The 22,718-nt window shown below is 39.8% G+C and overlaps 1 protein-coding gene and 1 pseudogene across 3 annotated transcripts in view; one reads left to right on the top strand and one right to left on the bottom strand.

Annotated features, from left to right (window-relative positions):
* The window catches only part of FBXW11 (F-box and WD repeat domain containing 11), a 143,997-nt gene that overhangs the window by 57,339 nt on the left and 63,940 nt on the right, over positions 1–22,718 (bottom strand). Inside the window, exon 4 of one of the 2 annotated variants that reach the window (XM_021716352.1) lies at positions 1,282–1,344. The exons of the other annotated variant lie outside the window; for it this stretch is intronic. Within the exon in view, the coding sequence (XP_021572027.1) occupies positions 1,282–1,344 (63 nt within the window). The remainder of the gene's footprint in view (positions 1–1,281; positions 1,345–22,718) is intronic. 2 annotated transcript variants of the gene reach the window in all.
* On the top strand, positions 21,231–21,621 carry LOC103268134 (annotated as a pseudogene). Its single transcript, XR_002482400.1, has one exon. The product of XR_002482400.1 is annotated as a heat shock factor-binding protein 1 pseudogene (transcript).

Raw genomic sequence — 22,718 nt, 5'->3', positions numbered from 1 at the left:
TAATATTAAGGAACAAAAGGCAAGATCCAGAATTCAATATAGCATTAAGAGCACAATAATTTGTATGGGGAACATATCAAGACAGAGTAAAAGATACATATCAAAATGTCCAAAGTGCCTTATCTTGAGAAAGAAAGCTATACATGTTTTCCTTCCCCCTTTAATGTCTATATTTTTTTCAAAATAGTTTGCCAAAATACGTGTTCACAACAGGTTACATATAATGATGGTAACAACTTGCATGCATGTATTGCTTTATAATTTACAAAGTACTTCCACAGCCATTAAGTCATTTGATAATAGTATTTGATGTTATTGTTTCATTTACAAAAAGGCTCCTCACCACCTAGCCTCCCTAGGGCTTTTGACTGAAGGATGGATGAAAGAAAAACTGAAAGCTGAGGTGTTAAGAACCACTGCCAACTGAAAAAACAACAGTAAATGAAGAGAGAATCCCACTGCAAAGTAATCCATGTGAAGGAGGTACAAAAGTCGGTTGTGCACAGTATTCAGAAAACACAGCAGCACGTGCGCTTGTCTACAGCACATTTTCAACATTCTATTCCCAACCACCTGCACAGCCCACCCAGCAAGCTCTTCCTAAGCATTGTTGTGCTTAGTTTCATTTCATCTGAAATGTGTTGGGCGCACTTTATTCTTGCTAACTAATCTACCTGTTTAGTTTCTAATCAAATGAACCCAGAGAATTTTTGTTTTTACGTTATTCCCTTCAGGTTTAGATTTGTTTTGCTTTCATTATGCCTTCATGAAGAGAAAACCCATGTGCACCATGACAGTTGATGGAAACACCAAATCATGAAACTTGACTTGCTCCCCACTGCCCCCTCAAAAACAAAAAACTGGGAGACTGGGAAGAAAACTAGCAGTCTTAAAATGAAGCCAGGAGAGAAGGGTACCGAGTTGAAAAGGAAAAGGCAAACCAATGGAAACGGGAGGGAACGGTGAGGGTCGGGAGCAAGAGAAGAAACAGCCATCGATGCATGCACTGGTATGGGGCATGGTGCCATTCTGGTGACAAAGGATGCCATCACTGTCCATCTTTGGTTTAGACAGTGGCCACAAATAGAACATTTTAGGCTACAGCCACTTCAGAATCTCTGTGAAAACTACAAACCTCTCTACTATATGTAATGGCAATTGTTAGGAAAAGATAAATTACAGTAGATTCCAAAACTAGCAAAACTACACAAAACCAAAATTTTGAGGACATTAACTGGGAGCAAGTCCACTGCTATCTCATCTGTGCGCCATCATTCCTACCTGCCAAAGAGTATTTTTCTTTGGGGACTCATCTTCATTTTGATCTTCCATAACTGAAGTGTTCTAAGGGGGGAAAAACAGGTTATTTGAATTATGTCGAATTTTGCAAATCCTAAATAACTACAAGAAATAATTTTTGAAAGCCCAAACTAGAGTGCACCAACACATACCCAAGAACTATTTGGCTTGTGGCTAACACATACCATTTTGGGTGAAGGGAGATGTGTTCACCTTTCATCAATCAATAGTTAGTGGCAAAACAAAAGTAAGCATAGTCTTTTTTTATGAAGACTGGCCATGCTAAGAAAACAGGCTAAATTGTGGGAGTGAGAGCCAAACTCAACCTCAATCATGACTGTTATTCTTTAACTTGCAGCAAGAAATCCCAGAGACACAAAGTTTCCGATGATTACACAAAACATTTACTAGAATGTCTGCTATTCAGTAATCCACCCAAGGAATCAGCAATTAGAAGAGGCAATGCCTTGGAACTGCCCCCACACCCCATCGCCTTTCTCCTTCCTCCCACGACAGCCTTGTTTTTCTGGAATGGCTTTGCAATCTTCCCTGGCAAGCATGGTGGGTGCCCCAATGCCCCAACCTTCTCCCTGAAGAGAAGGAAGCTGTCAACCAGTAACAATCTGGCTTGCTTTGTGAATGCATTAGCTTTTGATTTTTGTGTTTACTGCACAAAGAAGTACTGTGTAATTATTCTTTCTGGTGACCTAGTCGCTCAATAGATGCCCATTAGCTGGAGATTATACATTATTGGGTTTTCCCTTCTGAAGCTCCCACCTAATGGCTAAATGGAAACTTAATGAGAAGGGGAAGTAGGGGATAGTGGTGCTCTGAAAGTAATAGCCACTCATTGATGGACAGCAGTCTCCATCTTTCCAAATCTAAAATTCTAAGACTGGGGCACAAAATTGAAAATACAACAGTAGTCCCACAGCAGTATTCAAGAGTACTACTGATCTATTTAAGTTATCTAGGTTTCCAAAATTTAAGAGAGAGGACCAGCCTCTCTCGCTCACATTTTCCCTATTTTTCCTCTATGTTCTTCAGGTCCTAAAATGTTTGGGACCATAAAGTATTTCCAAACAACCCACCTGAAAATACCCAAGGTAGCTAATGGCAGAAGAATCATCACTGAGCACTAGTTGCTCTGCAGGTCACACAGCCATCTCCGAGCAGGAATGCAGTAAGTCAAAGGCTTTGAAACCAAGGAGAGAAGTGGAATTTCTGATTTGGTCTCTCACTCAATGTGTGTGTGAGACCGTGAGCCAGTTATTTTACCCCTGGAACAAATACAAACCACAAAGAGTTGCTGTGGGGACTGAGAATACCCAGCACAATGCTTGGTGTGCAACGGGTATTTGAACCCACATTTCACTCCCTGCTTTTAAGATGTTGCTTTTACTCAGCCTTATCTTCTCACACTTTGCTAATTTCAGAGATTCTGACAGGATGATTCGAGATGGCTGCCTATGGGGAAAACCCACTGGCTTCCTGGATACACTCTTGCAAGCCCCACAGCACCAAGGTTTGCCAAGGGGAGGACAGGAGGGTGGGGTTCTGTATGCCAAAGTCAACCAAGGGCGAGGGGAAGGTCCAAAACAAGTGTCTCAGAGTCCAAAACAAGGTCCAGAACAATCCTGAATGGCCAGAAGAGGATGCGGAACAGAGAAACAAAAGTAGTGCGCCTGTTGGTCTCTCTGTGTAATTTTCTTTTTACTGCTATCTTGAAGGGACCTAGGGACTGACAAAGCCAGCAGGCTTCCTTAGGGGAATAAACAAAGTGGGAACCGTGACTCAGTACACTGTCTCCTGAGCTGAGTAGTTACAAAGCCAACTCACAATGTCACAATGCCCTAGGAGTGGCAAGGAGAAGAATGGCTGGAAATACAAAAGGTTGAGCATGTACAGAAACGGGGAACTGAGGGGGAAGAGAGATGGGAAGTTAGTCCTCACCGGAGGAAAAGTGCAGAGGATGTCCAGGTTTCAAACTAAAACCTTTTTCAATGTAGGCACCCGAGTCCCTCCAGAGCTACTGTGATCTATGCTACCTTCTTCACTTAAGAGGAAACATAAAAACACCAGAAGACCCTATATACTACACAAGAAACAACTGTCTTTACAGTGGGAAAATTTAATTCTCTCTTTCATTTGTTCCAAAACAGAGAAACGATGTTGACTTATATTGTTGAAAAAGAAACAACTCTGAAAAGTAATTGCTCTCTTAAGCTTAACAAAAGAGGATAAAGACATATCATTTAATAAAAACTGCATTTAATAAGACCTGGGGGTGCTGGAAGAGGTCCGCCATCCTACATATTTTCTCAACTTCTCTTATAAAGTCTACAAAAGACTCCAAAGGGGGAAATGTTGTTCTTAAGATACAAGACCAGAGGATCATTTTCAAAGAAGATTCCAGGTGACACAAGAGATGTTCAGAGGAAAAAGGATCCCAAGGTCTAATCAGGTTTGAGAAATGCTGCACATACTCCCAATGAGCTTGCTCATTCTCTGTCTCTCTCTCTCTCTCTGTCTCTCTCTCTCTCTCTCTCTCTCTCTCTCTCTCTCTCTCGCTCACTCTGTGAAGTTACAATATGCTCTATAAAGATACTAAAGGCTCTAAAATGTACTCTAGTTTAAATTAGGTGAAGTTCATTTAATCCAGCTTTCCCAAGGTTGGCCTTCTATAATCATACCTATTAACAATAACTCAGCACATACTGGCAAACACTGGGTTAGAGCAGTAGCACAGCACAATTCCCTTCTCCCACTTCATCCAATACTTTTGGGAGACAAGGAAACACCCATTTTGGTAAATACAATATTGTTCTCTCCCATTCCCCATTATCTTTCTCAGCCTACTACAGGTTGAACATCCCAAATCTAAAAATCCTAATTCTGACACGCTCCAAAATCTGAAACTTTTTGAATGCCAACATGACACTCATAGGAAATGCTTCTTGGAAAACTTTGGATTTGGGGTTTTTGGATTTGGGATGTTCAACAGGTACATATATTGCAAACACTCCAAAACCTGAAAAATTCAAAATCAGAAACAGTTCTGGTCCCAACCATTTTAGATAAAAGACAATCAACCCATATATAGGGTCATGGGAATAAGTGGTGATGGTAAGAATAGAAAATTCTCTTACAGAAGCCAAGCTTTTTTTCCTATCACCTTGAACTTTACTCCTTAAAGGCAACAGACAAAAAGTTACAGGGTCAAGGGTGATGTAAGAATAACTAATCAGCCTCCCAAGAAAAAAAGAAGGTAGTTTCCTACATCCAAACTCATGTGAAACCACAGCCAACCTAAGAGGGGAAATCCTCTCTAAGTCTCCAACACTTCCAGGAAAGAAAAGTTCTTTGAAATACCAAACTGGCTTTATTCACTTCTTGCCCTTCTCATCACTTATTTCCTCTTATGTCTACCAAGGAGCATCACATACAAATAGATTAAGACGCAGACCCTCCTCCTATTCTGCTAGTACTACCAAGGAAATATACAATCTAGGAGGAGGAAGCCAGACTCTAGGGAGGGCCAAATGGTACTACTGACATGTTGGGAAGGATAATTCTGGTTTGTGGAGGTTGTCATGTGCATTATAGGATGTTTGTAGCATCCCTGGCCTCCACCTATGCCAGTAGCACCACTCTCCCATTCCCAAAATGTGATGACCAAAGATGTCTCCAGATTGCCAAATGTCCTAGGGGAGGGGGCAAAATCATCCTTTCCACTTGAAAGTGGAGCTCTAAATGTGCCTCCCAGGGAAAATATACTAAAGCATTGCCATCTCCAGCATGGCCTGTCTTTCTCCTTGGACATCTTTTCTTGGCCCCTGTGACAGCATGTGACAGTCTGATCTCACCATGGCCAACCAGTTCAGGGAGTATGTTAATATCTAAATTCAGGTTGTATACTCTGCTTATCATTCAGTTCGTATCTGGAAAGCCATGATGTCAAGGGTTCTTTACTAGAGGTCCATGGAATTGGGGGTGAGAATGAGGCCTGTAAAAACGTGAAGCCATATACAGTGAACCATGGAATGGATGGAGCCTAGGCATACGTTCTTCTCCTTCTTCTGTTTTAAGTTCTCCAAGTAATTTTGATCTACGTCTCTGTCCAAAAATCATTCTATGACAAAATGTTGGGGTCCATGTGGCAGACCAACCTAAGTAAGTAGGTTAAATTGACACTATCATGACCAGACTCCACTCCAATATGCAATATTTCAGAACTACCGCATACCACGAGACTCTAATGCCTGTTCCTGGGTATTTTTTGTAAATAAAATTTACAAAACCAGTCATTTACCATATATTAAAAATATGATCAACTATATACTTTAATAGCTCCATAGAGGAATAGACATAGCAATAAGTATTATTTAGTGGTTGCCTATGACAGCCAGGCATTGCATTAGAAACTTTCTGTACCTTATCTCTAATCTTTATAATGACCCTACATAATAGTCCACATATCCTGTTTTACAGATGAAGAACCATGGCTCAGAAACTCTTTGCAACTTGCTTGGGGTTACACATCAAATATCTGCCAGGATTCAAAGCTAGACTCTTTCTGTCTATGCAATACTGCCTCCTAGTTAGACTGCATATATACTGTAGCTATACGCAGCACAACGAAGATCCTAATCCTGTTTCAAAGACACTTTTTCCACCACTGCCAAGAAAACACAGCCCAAGTGGTTGCTCTGTCTTCATAAATAGAATTCTGAGCATAACTGGAAGTAGTACATGTTTCCATACTAAGGATGACTGGTTTGGTTGGTTCTTTGGTTAGTTCAATCCGGGTCTCCATGACTCTCAGAGTCTGATATGGAAATGTCCTACCACTAAGCACAAATATGTTTTATGAAAGAGGATAGGAAGAATAATCAAATGCCATACTGCTATAAAAAAAAATTTTAAAAAAAACCTGTTCAGACTCGGTGGCTCAGTCTGTAATTCCGGCACTTTGAGAGGCAGAGGTAAGAGGATTGTCTGAGTCCACAGGTTCAAGACCAGCCTGGCCAACATGGCGAGACGGTATCTCTACAATAATTTTTTTTTTTAAATTAGCTGGGAGTGGTGTCGTGCGCCTGTGGTTGCAGCTACTTGGAAGGCCAAAGAGGAAAGATCGCCCGAGACCAACTGGTTGAGGCTGCGGTGGCTTTGAGAGGTGCCACTGCACTGCAGCCTGGATGATAGAGTGAGACTCCGACTCAAAAAAAAAAAAAAAAATTCTAGCCGGGCTCGGTGGCTCAGCCTGTAATCCCGTGCCTTTGCGAGGCTGAGGTGAGTGGACTGCCTGAGCCCGAGGGTTCGAGACCTGCCTGGGCAGCGAGACCTCATCTCTACAATAAGTCAAAAAATCAGCTGGGCGTGGTAGGGCATGCCTGTAATTCCAGCTACTTGGAAGGCTGAGGCGGAAGGCTCGTCGGAGCCCAGCAGGTCGAGGCTGCGGTGGCCGGGAGCGGCTACTGCACTCCAGTCTGGGCGACAGAGTGAGACTCCAACTCAAAAAAAAAAAAAAAAAAAAATCTGAAAATACATGTTGTGTGGCCTTTGAATATGATAAACAGTTTAGCAAAAGCAGTTTTCTTTTTTATCTGTGGATTTTCATTAACACTGCTACCTCAGGCTGCCAATGCAAAAATTCCTCACCTTAGTAAACAAATGCATTCCAGGCAGCCCAGATGGAAATTACATTTCTTAAACTGAATTCTTTTAAAAACTAAACAAAACCTGTGAAAGTGTACCCCACTGCACCAAAACTGCAAAGAAAACAGTCACACAATGTTGTGAGTTGAGAACTTGTTAAGAGAGACTTTTCATTTAAATCCAGGTGACTGAGTACAGCAACAGCCTCTGCTATGGAATCACAGCTATCCCTGGATTCCTCCTTCTGTGTAGCACTGTGTACAGTTCCTGGGATCTCTCTTGCACCTTCCATCTCCTCACTGTCATGCCAATCAACACAAGGGCAGACTGGTTCCACGGCCTACCCTGAGTTTTCTTTTACTTTGTGCATAGGCACAGAGAGCTCTTAGCAGTGATGTATCTTTGCCAGTAGGTGCCACCAACCAACACAGAATATATTTCACTTGGAAAATTCCCTACCTTGTGAGTTATATAAGAATCAATTTCTAAGCCGGGCTCGGTGGATCAGCCTGTAATCCCGCGCCTTGAGAGGCTGAGGTGAGTGGATTGCCTGAACCCGCGGGTTCGAGACCTGCCTGGGCAACTTGGCGAGACCTCATCTCTACAATAAATCAAAAATCATCCAGGCGTGGTAGCGCGTGCCTGTAGTTCCAACTACTTGGAAGGTTGAGGCGGAAAGATCGCCGGAGCCCAGCAGGTCGAGGCTGCGGTGGCCGGGAGCGGCCACTGCACTGCAGTCTGGGCGACAGAGTGAGACTCAATTTCTTACTTTGAAAATGCTGTAAATTCTGCATAAGTAGCTGGTTAAGAGTCACATAGCTAGTAAATGAGTGATGTAGGATTTAGAACTAAGATCTACCCAGAAAGCAACATACTTTCCATAAAAAGAAACATGTCTCAGGTGTTTTCCGACTGCTAGTTGTGGCCCACAAAATCAATTTAATGGGTTGCAATCAGCATGCTTTAATAAAACAAAGTTGAATTCAGGAATTCCCCTACCCACCAGGCTAAGTATAATAATAAAACCACAAAAAAAGCTAGAAGAAGTGGCTAAAAATACAGCAGAAAAATTCAAATTAAAAAGAAAGCAAGGGTTATTATTGCAAGGAGAGTAATATTTAAGTCAAACCGCTGAGTAACAAAGAATTTTTTAAAATCTCTGAAAAGCAAAAATGTATAAAGTGGATAATGTATGTTTTGTTTTGTTTTTTAAAGAGTCACGGTTTTGAAATGTTGTCCAGGCTGGAGTGCAGTGGTACAATCATAGCTCACTATAGTCTTGAACTCCTGGGCTCAAGTAATCCTCCCACCTCAGCCTACAAAGTAGCTGGGACTACAAGTGCACACCACCACACCCAGCTATTTTATTTTTATTATTACTTTTTGAGGTAGGGTCTACGTTGCCCAGGCTGGTTTCAAACTCCTGGGCGTAAGCAATCCTCCCGCCTTAGCCTCCCTATTTGCTGGGATTACAGGTGTGAATCACAAAGCCCAGCAATATGTGCTTTTATATAATAAATAAAATTCCACAAAGTATATAAAGGGAAAAAGTTGGAATTTTTTTTTTTACTTTTTAATGCCTTTTCCACATTTGATAAGATACTCAAACTTTCTACCCTATAAGAGATTATACATCATTTCAAGTTTCCATGGAATATGTTTTTAAAAACCGACACAGCATCCTAGGCCACAGGAGAAATCCCAAATACAGTTAGAAATCAGGAAGAAATTATTATATGTTCAAGATTAGGCTAAGAAGACACAATGTAATAAAAATATAAACTACCAATACATTTTAACTTTGTTGGGAGTCTGGTTGAAATTGCTGTTACATCGATTACTGTGATACAGTAAGTTTTCTTCTAATTAACCCAAACTGTAGTTCCATTCAAATTTCTAGCAAGTATTTTGCTGTTATTGATATCATATGACAAGAGATTTTACTAAAATATCTGAAAGAATAAATGTAGGAAAATGTTTTCCTTCCTCTTGTCTTTTTTTTTTTTTTTTTTTAAAGAAACAAGGTCTCTCTCTGCCACTCAGTCTGGAGTGCAGTGGCACAATCATGGCTCACCATAACCTCAACCTCCCAGGCTCAGGTGATCCTTCCACCTCGGTCTCCCAAGTAGTTGGGACTACAGGTGTGAGCCACCATGCCTAGCTATTTTTTTCTTATTTTTTGTAGAGACATGATCTCACTATGTTGCCCAGGCTGGTCCCAACTCCTAGGCTTAAGCAATCCTCTCACTTCGGCCTCCCTAAGTACTGGAATTATAGGTGTAAGCCACTGAGTCAGTCCTATTTCATCAATCCTAAGGCGCATTTTTTCACATTTTAACATCTCTAGAGTAGAGATGTTTCTTGCCATCAATATCTTACAGTTAAAAATGGCAGCATTTCAAAAAAAAACAGGGCAGCCCCTTCGGGTCCCCTCCCACCATGGGAGCTTTTCTGTCCTCAATAAATCCTGCTTTCCAAAAAAAAAAAAAAAATGGCAGCACTTTTTCTGAATGAATATAGGTGTACATACTTAACACATACACATAGATATGCATATATACACAGACATAAACACATATGCTCATGTATACTAGGTCTAAGTATAAATTTTATTTCTTACTGTGAAAACAACTGAAAGACCCAGGGTAAGGTAGTAGGGTACAATAAATCCCATATTGCAGATGTTACTACCTTTTCAGTTCTTCATTTCTAATTCCATCAAAGATATTTTCACATTTCTCTAACACATGTAATTGCATGTTTTTAACAAAAAGAGCTGACCTCTTGTTTAGTTTTCTGTAAAAAAACAAAAAACAGTATCTTGCTCAAATTTCATACAGGTTCTGTTTTTTACATTATTTATTTATTTTTTTTTATTTTTTTTGAGTTGGAGTCTTACTCTGTCGCCCAGACTGGAATGCAGTGGCCGCTCCCAGTCACCGCAGCCTCGACCTGCTGGGCTCCGGCGAACCTTCCGCCTCAGCCTTCTAAGTAGCTGGAATTACAGGAATGCGCTACCACGCCCAGTTGCTTTTTTGATTTATTGTAGAGATGAGGTGAGGTCTCGCCTGTCCAGGCAGGTCTCGAACCCGCGGGCTCAGGCAATCCACTCACCTCAGCCTCCCAAAGGCGCGGGATTACAGGCTGAGCCACCGAGCCTGGCTCATTATTTATTTTTTAAGTAGCCTATGCCAGAAACACCACTGAATGTCTAGTCGCAGTAATAACATAGTTTCCGTTTCTGGTATAAGAAAACAGTTTTTAAAAATTGTGACCCTTCTACACTGCTGGTGAGAATGCAAACTAGTGCAGCCTCTTTGGAAGACAGTGTGGCGGTTTCAGAAAAAACTAGAAATTGACCTTCCATATGACCCAGCAATTCCCCTATTGGGAACATACACGGAGGAAGTCAAATCATTCTACAAAAAAGATTCCTGCATACGTATGTTTGTTGCAGCTCTATTCACAATAGCAAAAACATGGAGCCAACCATGTTGCCCATCAAAACTGGATAAAAAAAAAAATGTGGTACACATACACAATGGAATATTATGTAGCCATAAAGAAGAACAAACATGGATTTTTGCAGCAACTTGGATGGATTTAGAGTCGATCATACTCAGTGATCTATCACAGAAACAAAGAACAGAGTACCATATGTTCTCACTCATAAGTGAACCTTGAACAATTATCATAATACTATAAGAAAGCAATTGGCAGTAGTGGGAAACTGTCAGGGGAGGGTTGTGGGATTGGCAGTTGAGGGAAACTATTAGGGGAGGGAGGGGCATACCTCATCAATAAGGGTACCTGCATAATCAATGTTTGTATACCTAACCCTGAATTGTACCCCACATCTTTATAATAATTTTTTTTTTTAATTGTGAAGTAGGTAAAAGAACAAATGGCATGCAGACATGTCAAAAATTGTGAAGGTTATACTCGACTGTAATGGGGACATAAATAATACTATAAGAAAGGGATTGGCTGTAGTGGGATACGGTTGGAGGAGAGCTGGGGGGAGCAGCACATAACATCAATAAGGGTACCTGATCTCAAACCAGGCAAAGTGGGGACCAAAGGGTGGCCCAAACTTTACCTGTACGATTACCACTTATAAACCTAATCCTGAATTGTATCCCATGTCTTTAAATTTAAAAAAAGAAGTAAAAAATTAAAGTTAGGGAGACACTACTTTAGAAGAACAGTGACATGGAAAATGGTCTAAACTGTATTTTAATTGGGGAAAAAAAGCAAGTCAAACTATGTCTGTATGAATCCCATCTTTACAAATAAAATTTAACTTATTTAAAAATTTTTTATTTAGAAAAGCAACTCTATTAAAATTCTTAAAATATTATATTTGTATTTGTATTTGTATTTTTGCTTACATATGTATCTAAATGTTCCTTAAAATAGACACATCCTTCTTTAACAGTAAGGAAAAGTGACTGTCAAGTTACACTTTAAAAAGTAAATAATTCATGCCAAGACCCCAGATCTAAATATAAGCTCTGGTCTAGGGCAACAGAACTCACTGCTGAAAGTTCCAGCAGTGCTGCAAGTCATCTGACCTCTCGCAGCCTATGTCCTCATCCATAAAACTGAGGTAAAAACGGGGCTTCCCTGGCAGAGTTAGTGAGAATGTTTTAAAAGATAACCCTGGCACTCCCGAAGAACTCTGCTGGCCAATTTTCACCTCCTTCACAGGGCGGAGATATCTGGCTGTTTTATTCCATCTGTATCCTTAGAACTTAGAATCTAATTCCTGCAGACATGACTTAAATATAGAAGCATAATAAATATTTGTTGATTTAATATTTGCTACAGTTACTACAGTCTTCCTATTAACCATAGTGATAAAAACGTAATTTTATTTCTCCTCATTCCCCCTTTCCCATATTTTCCAAACTGTCTACAAGGAGCAAGGATTCAAAAGGTAGGGGAACTAGCCTGGGCAACATAGTGAGACCTTGTCTCCACTAAAAATTTTTTAAAGTAGCTAGGTGTGGTGGTGCATGCTGTAGTCCTAGCTACTTGGAAGGCTGCAGCAGAAGGACTGTCTAAACCCAGGAGGTCAAGGCTGTGGTGAGCCATGATTGTCCCACTGCACTCCAGCCTGGGCCACAGAGAAAGGCCCTGACAAGAACAGCATGTAGAGGAAGAAAAGCATGCAACACCATTTTGGGTCCTCACAGAAGGTGGCAGGAAGCAAGGTCTACTTTCAGATAGAGGTCACCCTTATCTCTCACATAGTATTCGTTTGCCTATATAAAAGAAGCAAACCTCATTCATTATTTGAATGTTTTAAAAAGGTCCAAAAGCAAGAGGCTGCACATCTGCTGAGTCTTCTCAGCAAGCACGCAAAAGCAGAGCACACATGCACACATTCTCCAGTGCTGCACCCCTCAAAGGTCTTAAAAGAAAACTCATAAAATTTTTATATTCACTATGGAAGCCTGAAAAGAAGGTGCATTAGAAGCAGAAACAGAAAAACAGTAAAAAACACTGGGGCATGAAGAATGGCACACAGAGGGCGTCAGTCTGCTGGCGTGCAAAGAGAGAGGCCGTCAGACCCAGGCATCCCCAGTATAAATTCCAAGCCCTACAAGTACAAACTGTGACTGTGGGTAAGTGACTGGGCCACTCTTGGATGCAGGCCCCTCTTTTATAGTGTGGAGACAACATGGCCTATGTTGCAGGATAAAAAAATAACATAAACCGGGCTTGGTGGCTCAGCCTGTAATCCCGCACCTTTGGGAGGCTGAGGTGAGTGGATTGCCTGAGCCCACGGGTTCGAGACCCGCCTGGGCAGCAAGACCTCATCTCTACAATAAATCAAAAAAATCAGCCGGGCGTGGTAGCGCATTCCTGTAATACCGGCTACTTGGAAGGCTGAGGTGGAAGGATCGCCGGAGCCCAGCAGGTCGAGGTTGCAGTGGCCGGGAGCAGCCACTGCACTCCAGTCTGGGTGACAGAGTGAGACTCCAACTCAAAAAAAAATAAAATAAAAAATAACATAGGCAAAGCACCTATAATATATTACTCAGAGGGGGAAAAAATAAAATCAGAAAAATATGTTTACTCTTTTGCATCTACTATAAATCATTTTAAAAGAAACATGAAAGCATCTATCAATGTTACCCAAAGCCAGACAAATACCAAGACAAATACCATACCACATCACAGTCATTTCCTATATGACTGTGTGATTACAACTTAGTAAATTCATCCAAGATTCAAACCTAAAACCTACCCAAGAAGTTATAAAGCAATTAATTATATTTATAAAAATGGTAGCTACCACTTATTGAGAGATCAAATTATTTAATGAAAACTGAGAAAAGAAAACTAAATCTACTAAAAGCTTAACTTAAAGAGATGATTAATTCAACACAAAACCAATCAAAATCCCAGCAGGCTTTTTCTCCCCCCACATCCCTAAAAGAGTTGATTTAAGAATGCATATGGCAAGATAATATGGAAGAATAAGCTAGAAAATACATATCTATCATATAGCTATGATATATCTATGATATATCTATCATATGGCTACAGTAAATAAAATAGTGTTAAACAGACATAAAGGTAGACAAATTGATCAATGGAACAAAAAAACATCCAAACACAAATCCACACATTTAAGTTCACCTAAATGAAAACCAAGGTGGCACATTAGTGCAGTCTTTTCAATAAAGGACTCTCAATTAGATATTCTTGACATATTTTGAGCCCTACCCTCTCGCATTGGCAGAAACACACACACACACACACACGCACGCACGCACACACACACACACACACACACACTCTCTCTCTCTAGATAGACTGATCTAAATATAAAAAGTAAAATAATAAAGATTAGAAGAAACCATAGAGCATCTTTGTGAGCTAGGAACAAGAAAAGATTTTTCAAACAGTATGCAATAACTGCTAACCATAAAGAAAATTTTGATAAATTAGCCTATATTACGATAATTTCTTTTCATTGAAAGCATCAAAAAATGTGGTACAGATACACAATGGAATACTATGCAGCCATAAAGGACAAAATCATGAACTTTGCAGCAACTTGGATGGATTTAGAGTCTATAATACTCAGTGACGTATCACAGAAACAAAGAACTGAGAACCACAATTTCTCACTCATAAGTGGACCCTGAACTTTTAGCATAATACTACAAGAAAGGGATTGGCAATAGTGGGAAACTGCTAGGGATGGGGGAGACAAATAACATCAATAAGGGTACCTGATCTCAAACCAGGCGAAGTGGGACCAAAGGGAGGCCCCAACTTTACTTGTATGATGATCACTTGTATACCTGATCCTGAATTGTATCCTACATCTTTAAAATAAATAATAAAATAGTTTTTAAAAAGTAAAATAAGCCAGGCTCGGTGGCTCAGCCTGTAATCCCGCACCTTTGGGAGGCTGAGGTGAGTGGATTGCCTGACCCCGTGGGTTCGAGACCCGCCTGGGCAGCGAGACCTCATCTCTACAATAAATCAAAAAATCAGCCAGGCGTGGTAGCACATGCCTGTAATTCCGGCTACTTGGAAGGCTGAGGTGGAAGGATCACCGGAGCCCAGCAGGTCGAGGCTGCGGTGGCCGGGAGCGGCCACTGTATTCCAGTCTGGGCGACAGAGTGAGACTCCAACTCAAAAAAAAAGTAAAATAAAATAGAAAAGAAAGCATCATTCAGAGATGGAAAAGTTCTAAAACTGACATGTGATGGTGCATCACTGAAATACATATATGGATGGATTAATTTTATAATATGCAAAAAACAACTTGATCTTTTTAAAGGAATTAAATGTAAAAGAAAAAAAGCAATCACACAGTGAGAAAAGACTGGCAGCCAGGCACGGTGGCTCACACCTGTAATCCAAACACTTTAGAAGGCCAAGGCAAGAAGACTGAGCCTAGGGGTTCGAGACCAGCCTGGGTAACATGGCAAGATCTTGTCTCTACAATAAATCAAAAGAAAATGGCTGGACATGGTGGAACATGCCTATAGTTCCACCACTTGAAAGGCTGAAGTAGAAGGATCGCCTGAGCCCAGCAGGTCGAGGCAGCAGTGGCTGTAAGCAGGCCACTGCACTCCAGCCTGGGTGACAGTGAGACTTCAATTAAAAAAAAAAAGGGACTGGCAATACCTCCAGAACATTTTTTAAAGTTACTTCAAATTTTTTTTAAAAATTACAATCATATATATATTCTCAATTTTTTTTTTTTTTTTTTAGTAAGAGTTTCACTGTGCCATCCAGGTTGGAATGCAGTGGCACGCTCATGGCCACAGAAGCCTCCACCTACTGGGCTGAGATGATCCTTCCGCCTCAGCTGTCCAAGTAGCTAGAACCACGGGTTCACACCACCACACCTGGCTAATTTTTTAATTTATTGTATAGACGAGGCCTCACCAAGTTTCCCAGGCTGATCTCAAACCCCTGGACTCAGGCAATTCTCTCGCCTCGGCCTCCCAAAGTGTTGGAATTACAGGCATGAGCCACCGTGCCCGGTTATTCTCAATTTTTAAAATGGGCAAAAGATTTGTACAGGCACATCACAAAGGAAGATATACAAATAAAGTTTCTTTGGGAAAAAAAAAAAAAAGAAAAATCAACCAAAACACTGTTACCCAGAGATAACCACTGTATCATTTTGGTACACAGATTAAAAACTGCATATATAAGCCGGGCTCAGTGGCTCAGCCTGTAATCCCGCGGCTTTGGAAGGCTGAGGTGAGTAGATTGCCTGAGCCCGTGGGTTCGAGACCCGCCTGGGCAACTTGGCGAGACCTCATCTCTACAATAAATCAAAATGAGCTGGGTATGGTAGCACGCGCCTGTAGTTCCAGCTACTTGGAAGGCTGAGGCGGAAGGATCACCGGAGCCCAGCAGGTTGAGGCTGCGGTGGCCGGGAGCGGCCACTGCACTCCAGTCTGGGTGACAGAGTGAGACTCCAAGTCAAAAAAAAAAATAAGAAAAAAGAAAACTGCATATATATAAATGAAAGTTGTTTAAAATATGCTCTTCAGTAAGTGCTTTGACCATGTGTCATGCATATTTTTCCATGTCATTGTAAATCGACATCTTCATTTTTAATGGCTACAGTTTACTTCACATCATGACATGTTTATTCATTACAGGTAGTAATGGACATTACATTTTTTACCATTAAATACGACACTGCACTGAACCTTCACACCTACTATGACAACTGCCACTTGACCATATTCCTAGAAATCCATGAAATCCAAAAGAATATATATTTAATAAATGGACAGCTGAACTGAAGTTCATGTACTAATTCCTTTGGCTAATCATTTATTTTCATCAGAGAAGACTCATCTTACGAGTTATTAAATCTAAAGGTCAGCAGGGCTCAGTGGCTCAGCCTGTAATCCCGTGCCTTTGGGAGGCTGAGGTGAGTGGATTGCCGGAGCCCGCGGGTTCAAGATCCGCCTGGGCAACTTAGCGAGACCTCATCTCTACAATAAATTAAAAATTAGCCGGGCGTGGTAACACGCGCCTGTAGTTCCAGCTATGTGGAAGGCTGAGGCGGAAGGATCGCCGGGGCCCAGCAGGTCGAGGCTGCAGTGGTCGGGAGCGGCCACTGCACTCCAGTCTGGGTGACAGAGTGAGACTCCAACTCAAAAGAAAAAAAAAAAAAAATCTAAAGGTCAATTCTCATTCCTTATATTTATTTACTATCAACAAGGCTGAACACTTCCTCTGCATTCATTCACTTGGCCCCCAGGACTCTACACTAATCTAGTTTAGTTCTCAGGCTTCCACTGTAAAAATAAGTAAAAGTTCTTCAGACAGAAAAAAAAGGAATCAGAAGAAACTTTGAACCTAGCGATGAAATGAATAAATAAATGAAGAAAATGAAGAAAAAAATAGTAAAAATGAGCATATATATACATTAATATTTTCTAATTTTTAAAATTTCTATAAAATATGGTTACTGAAAAGTACTAAATGTTGCTGAAAGACATTAATGACACAAATGACAGGAAAGACATTTCATGTTCATGAATTACAAGACTGGTCAGGTGCAGTGGCTCAAGTCTATAATCCCAGCACTTTGGGAAGCCGAGGCAAGAGGATTCCCTGAGTCCAAGGGTTCGAGACCAGCCCAGACAAGATGGTGAGCCCTTGTCTCTACAATAAATAAAATTAGCTGGGTGTGGTAGCACACACCTGTAGTCCTGGCTTGAAAGGCTGAGGCGGAAGGATCGCCTGAGCCCAGCAGGTTGAGGCTGCAGTGGCTGTGGGTATACCACTGCACTCCAGCCTAGACGACAGTGCGAGACTCCAACTCAAAAAAAAAAGATAGCTGTACAACCCAAAGTAATCTACAAATTTAATGCAATCTCTAACAAAATCCCAATGGTGTTTTTTGCAAAAATACAAAACTCTATCCTAAAATTCATCAGGAATCTAAAGGGACTCAAAATAGCCAAAACAATCTTGAAACACAAGAACAGAGTTATATTTCAATTAGTTTTGAAAAAGCTGATTTCAAAATTCATCACAAAGCGATGGTAATCAAAACTGTGGAACTAGCAAAAAGACACATTTATAGACCAATGGGATGGGACAGGATGAATGATTCCAACAGATGCATTTAGAGCATTGACAATATTCAACACCCATTCATGATTAAGAATTCTCAGGTAACTTCCACAGTATGATAAATGGTACATAATGAAAGCCCCTCCCCATACCTAATGTCATACTTAACATTTAAAAATGAATGAACATTCACACTTCTAGCCAACACAAATTTCACTAGTCATAGCCGGTGCAATAGGACAAGAAAAAGAAATAAAGATATAAATATCAGAAAAAATGCAGATGACATGACTGTCTACACAGAAAATCCTAACCAATCTACAAAAGTGATAAGTGATACTAGCAAAGTCAGAGGATACAAAAATAAAAAGAAAAATGAAGCACACAAAACTTAAGTCCTCAGCACAACTAGAAGGCATGAAACACAAGTAGAAAATTAAACAATTAGATCCTAGCACATACTTATTGCCATAAGTCTTCATGAAGATTAAGGGCAGTCCAAGACAAATTGTAGAACAATAAAAGAGGGAAACAAGTAGCAGACCAAATACTGACATAAAAATCACACATTAAGTGTAAAACACTGAAAAAGTGACCTGACAGTTCAGAGTTGATTACAGATAAAGGAATTAAAAGAGAACACAAGATGCAAAGAGCTAGCCTTCAAAATACCACTCTCTAGAAGGGAACAGTAAAAACAAAAGGCAAATACAGGCAAGCTGCCTCAACTTGATAAAGAATATCTACCAAAAAAACTAGAGCTACCATCTTACTTATTAATGAATAAATATCTCTGTTACCCAGAGATAACCAATGTATCATTTTGGTACACAGATTGAAAAAAGGATGGATATACATGAAAATTGTTTAAAATATGTTCTTCAGTAACTGCTTTGTCCATGAGATCAGGACAAAGTTGCTTTCTTCCTGAGATCAGGAACAAAGTAAGGATGCTTCCTCTTCACCACTGCTTTCCAACATCACCCTGGAAGTTCTAGCTCATGCAATAAGAAAAGTAAATAAAAGACATGCAGATTGAGAAGAAATAAATAAAACTGCTTTGGTTCATAGATGACATGATTGTCTATGCAGAAAATCTGAAAGAATCAACAAAAAACCTCCTGGAAATAACAAGCAATTACAGCAAGTTTGCAGGATACAACATTAATATACAAAAAATCAATCACATTCCTATACACCAGCAATGAACAAGTGAAATATGAATACAATAACATTTATATTAATACCAAAAGAAAGAATACTTTGGTATAAATCTAACAATATGTACAAGATCTATGTAAGGATGGATGGGGGAAAAAATTAGGGTACAGAGTTTCTTTTTGGGGTGATGAAAATGTTCTAAATTGATTGTGTTGATGGTTACACAACTCTGTGAACTGTACACTTTAATTAGGTAAATTGTATAATATGTGAATTACAGCTCAGTAAAGCTGTTATTTTAAAAGGAAAAAAACTATAATTTAAAACAACTTTCCAAAGTAAAAAGAAACCTGAAGTCCGTACTGAAAGGGTCTCCAGGTATTAGGAAAATTTGGCCCACAGCAATAAACTCCAAGAGATAGCCCAATAAAATTATTAGACTATAAAAATAAAGTAAAACTTTTTTATCTCTACCTCTAAAATAATTTTTTAATTAAAAAAACTTATAAAAGAAAGAGTATTAATAAGACAGGTATCAAACTTCTTGAAACAAAACACCAAGCAAGGCATCAGTAGACCAGCATTTTCCTAAAATTTTAGAAAATAAAAGGTAAAGCAAAGATTTTCTTGAGCAATCAAGATACGACTCGGAAAACTTTAGCAAAAATTATTGAAGCTAAACACTGTTTTTTAATTAATCATGAATTCAAGAATACGACAAAGATAAAGACAACAAGTAAAGGAATAATACATCACAAAGTAGAAACAATGCAACTTGGCAGGCGCAGTGGCTCACGCCTGTAATCCCAACACTTTGGGAGACACCAAGGCAGGAGGATTGCTTGAGCCCATAAGTTCAAAACCAGCATGGGCCACATAGTGAGACAACATCTCTACAAAAAACAAAAATAAATTAGCCAGGCGTGGTGGTGTGCACCTGTGGTCCCAGCTACTTGGAGACTAAGGCAGGAGGATCACTTGAGTCCAGGAGGCTGGGGCTGCAATAAGCCACAATGGCACCACTGCCCTCCAGCTTAGATGACAACTTGGGTAACAGAGAAGAAAGGAAGGGAGAAGGGGAAGGCAGGGAAGGCAGGAAGGCAAGAAGGAAGGAACTCAAAAATACAAGGAGAAACGGTAAGGAAGAAGAAAGACCAAACTTTAATTGTTATACAGGCAATGGGTGGGACTTAAAGAATGCCATAAAAAATTGATTAACTTGTTAATAAAATGTTAGATTAGAAAACCAGAAACAGGAAGCATTCCAAAATTTATAAGTTAAACAAGCCCTTCTAACCTTAAAAAAAAATTTCAAAAATAAAAGAGAAAAAAAAACATTATGAAAAAAAAAACTAAAAGAAACGCAAAGAAACATGGATAAAAATCCACCATACACACTACTCTCAGTAAAAGTCAGCTCAAAAGAACAAAAAATAAAATTTGGAAAAATAAACATAATCAATAAGGTAGACAGACCTTATAGGCAGTAGGAAAACTTAAACCCTGTTAACAGAGACTAAACTTACTTTTCAAGCACATGTAAAAAAAATTTATGAAACCTGATCATATATTAGGTCACAATAAGTTCTGTAAAGAAAAAAAGTCAGAATAACTGAACCAAAGATAATAAAACTAGGAATAATTCTCATATAAAGAAGAAAGTTTCCTTCAATCAACGCTATGAAACAATTTATAGACCTTCTGTCCTGTTTGTCCTTTGAAGGTTTGGTAGAACTCGCCTGAGAAACCATATCGCTTGGATGCATTTTTGTGGATTCGTTCTTTGGTAGGTTTCTCTATTCTTTTCTTTGCAACTTGTTGTTGGATAAGACAACTCAGTATTATAAAGATGAGCATTCTCCTTAATTTATAAATTTAACAAATCCCAAATAATCCTACAAAAAGTTTATTTATGGAGCTGGACAAGTTGATACTCAAGTTCATATAGAAAAGTAAACTTGTAAGAGTACTCAGTAGAAAACATGGAAAAGGAAGAGTTACTACAGGGAATCAGTCTTACCAGACATTAAAATATACCATAAGCCTCTCTAATTAAAAGTGAGGTACACAGAAGGGTATGGTGGCTCGTGCCTGTAATCCCAGCACTTTGGGAGGCCAAAGTGGACAGATCACTTGAACCCATGAGTTTGAGACTATCCTGGGGAACATAGCAAGACTCACATCTCTACAAAAAAAAATTTTTTTAAATAAATTTAAAAGTAAAATTAAAATTAAGAGTACAACTGGACACAGTGGCTCACACCTGTAATCCCAGCACTTTGGGAGGCTGAGGCAGGAGGACTGGTTGAGGCCAAGAGTTTGAGGCCAGCCTGAGCAACATAGCAAGACCCTGTTTCTACAAAAAATTTTAAAAACTTAGCCAGGTGTGGTGGTGCACACCTGTAGTTCAGCTACTCAGGAGGCTGAGGCAGGAGGATTGCTTGAACCCAGGAGTTCAAGGCCACAGTGCACTATGATATCACCACTGGGTGACAGAGACCTTGACTCTTTTAAAAAAAAAAAGGAAGCTGGGAACCGGGGAGATGGCCGAGACCAATCCTAAGAATGTGCAGGATCTCACCTTGGTGGTGCATACACTCCTGCAACAGATGCAAGATAAATTTCAGATCATGTCTGACCAGATCATTGGAAGAATTGATGATATGAGTAGTCACATTGATGATCTGGAGAAAAACATCACGAACCTCATGACACAGGCTGGGGTGGAAGAACTGGAGGGTGAAAACAAGGTTCCTCCCACACAGAAGAGTTGAAGGTTGCTACTAATTTATACTGAAATCTGGAACATCATTTTTCCAAGCCAAGAGAAGACCGAATGGCTTTTTGCAGCTAACTACTATGTGTAGACAGATTTTCTATTCTAAAGTGTGCATTCTTTTCACATACAATAGTTAGTTTATAGAGTGAAAGAAAAAAAAAGGTGAGGTACTTTTACAGCATATGAATACACAATTATTCCCACGTGTAAGGGTCAGCAAGCTTCTGTAAAGGGTCAGAAGGAAGCATTTGGAGCTCTGTAGGCCTCAGAGTCTCTGTCACTACTACTCCACTCTCCTGTTCTAGCATGAAAGCAGTCACAGACAAGATGTAAGCAAATGAGTATGGCTGTTCTCCAATGTAACTTTATTTACAAAAACAAGGCTGGATTTGGCCCGCGGGCCATAGTTTGCCAAATCCTGGTGTAATGTAATAAAAAGTCCAGAAATAGAGCCAAGAATATATGAAAATTTAGCACATGATAAAAGTGCCATCTCAAATCACTGGGGAACTTTTTAATAAGTAGTGCTAGAACAACTGGTTAACAATATGGAAAAAGGTCAGATTAGAGCCATACTTCACAGGATGTACAGCAATAAACTTCAAATAGGTCAAAAGTATAAATTTAAAGAGTGAAACCATAAGTACTGGAAGAAAACAGAAATTCCTTTAAAACCTGGGTATAGCAAAAAGTCATTTAACTACGAATCAAATCCAAAAGCCAAAAAAAGGCAAAATATATAAACTAGATAAAAATGTTAAGCTTTTGTATAGCATTAAAAAAAGGTACCATGAACTAAGTCAAAATGAAAATTATAAACTGGAAAAAAAGTTTATAACATATATAACAAATAAAAGGATTAATGTCCCTAAAAATTCACATTAAATTGAGGGAGGTAAAAAATACAAAACTCCCAATAGAAAAATGGGAAAAGTCATGAAAAGACTTTTCTAAAGATATAAGCATGACTTTTTTTGAGTTGTAGTCTCTGTCCCCAGACTGGAGTGCAGTGGCACATTCATGGTCACTCCAGCCTCGACCTGCTGGGCTCAGGTGATCCTTCCGCCTCAGGCTTCCAAGTAGCTGGAAACACAGGCACATGCCACCATGCCCAGCTAATGTTTTGATTTCTTTTAGAGATGAGTTCTCGTGAAGTTGCCCAGGCTGGTCTTGAACTCGTGGCTCAGGCAATCCTCTCACTTTGGCCTCCCAAAGTGCTAGGATTATAGGCGTGAGCCAC

This window comes from Carlito syrichta, unplaced genomic scaffold, assembly GCF_000164805.1.
Source record: "Carlito syrichta isolate Samal-C Ts95f unplaced genomic scaffold, Tarsius_syrichta-2.0.1 Scaffold308774, whole genome shotgun sequence".
In the NCBI taxonomy this organism is placed as follows: Eukaryota; Metazoa; Chordata; class Mammalia; order Primates; family Tarsiidae; genus Carlito; species Carlito syrichta.
Note: the sequence above shows the minus strand (reverse complement) of the source record. Positions and strands in the feature narration are given on the sequence as shown.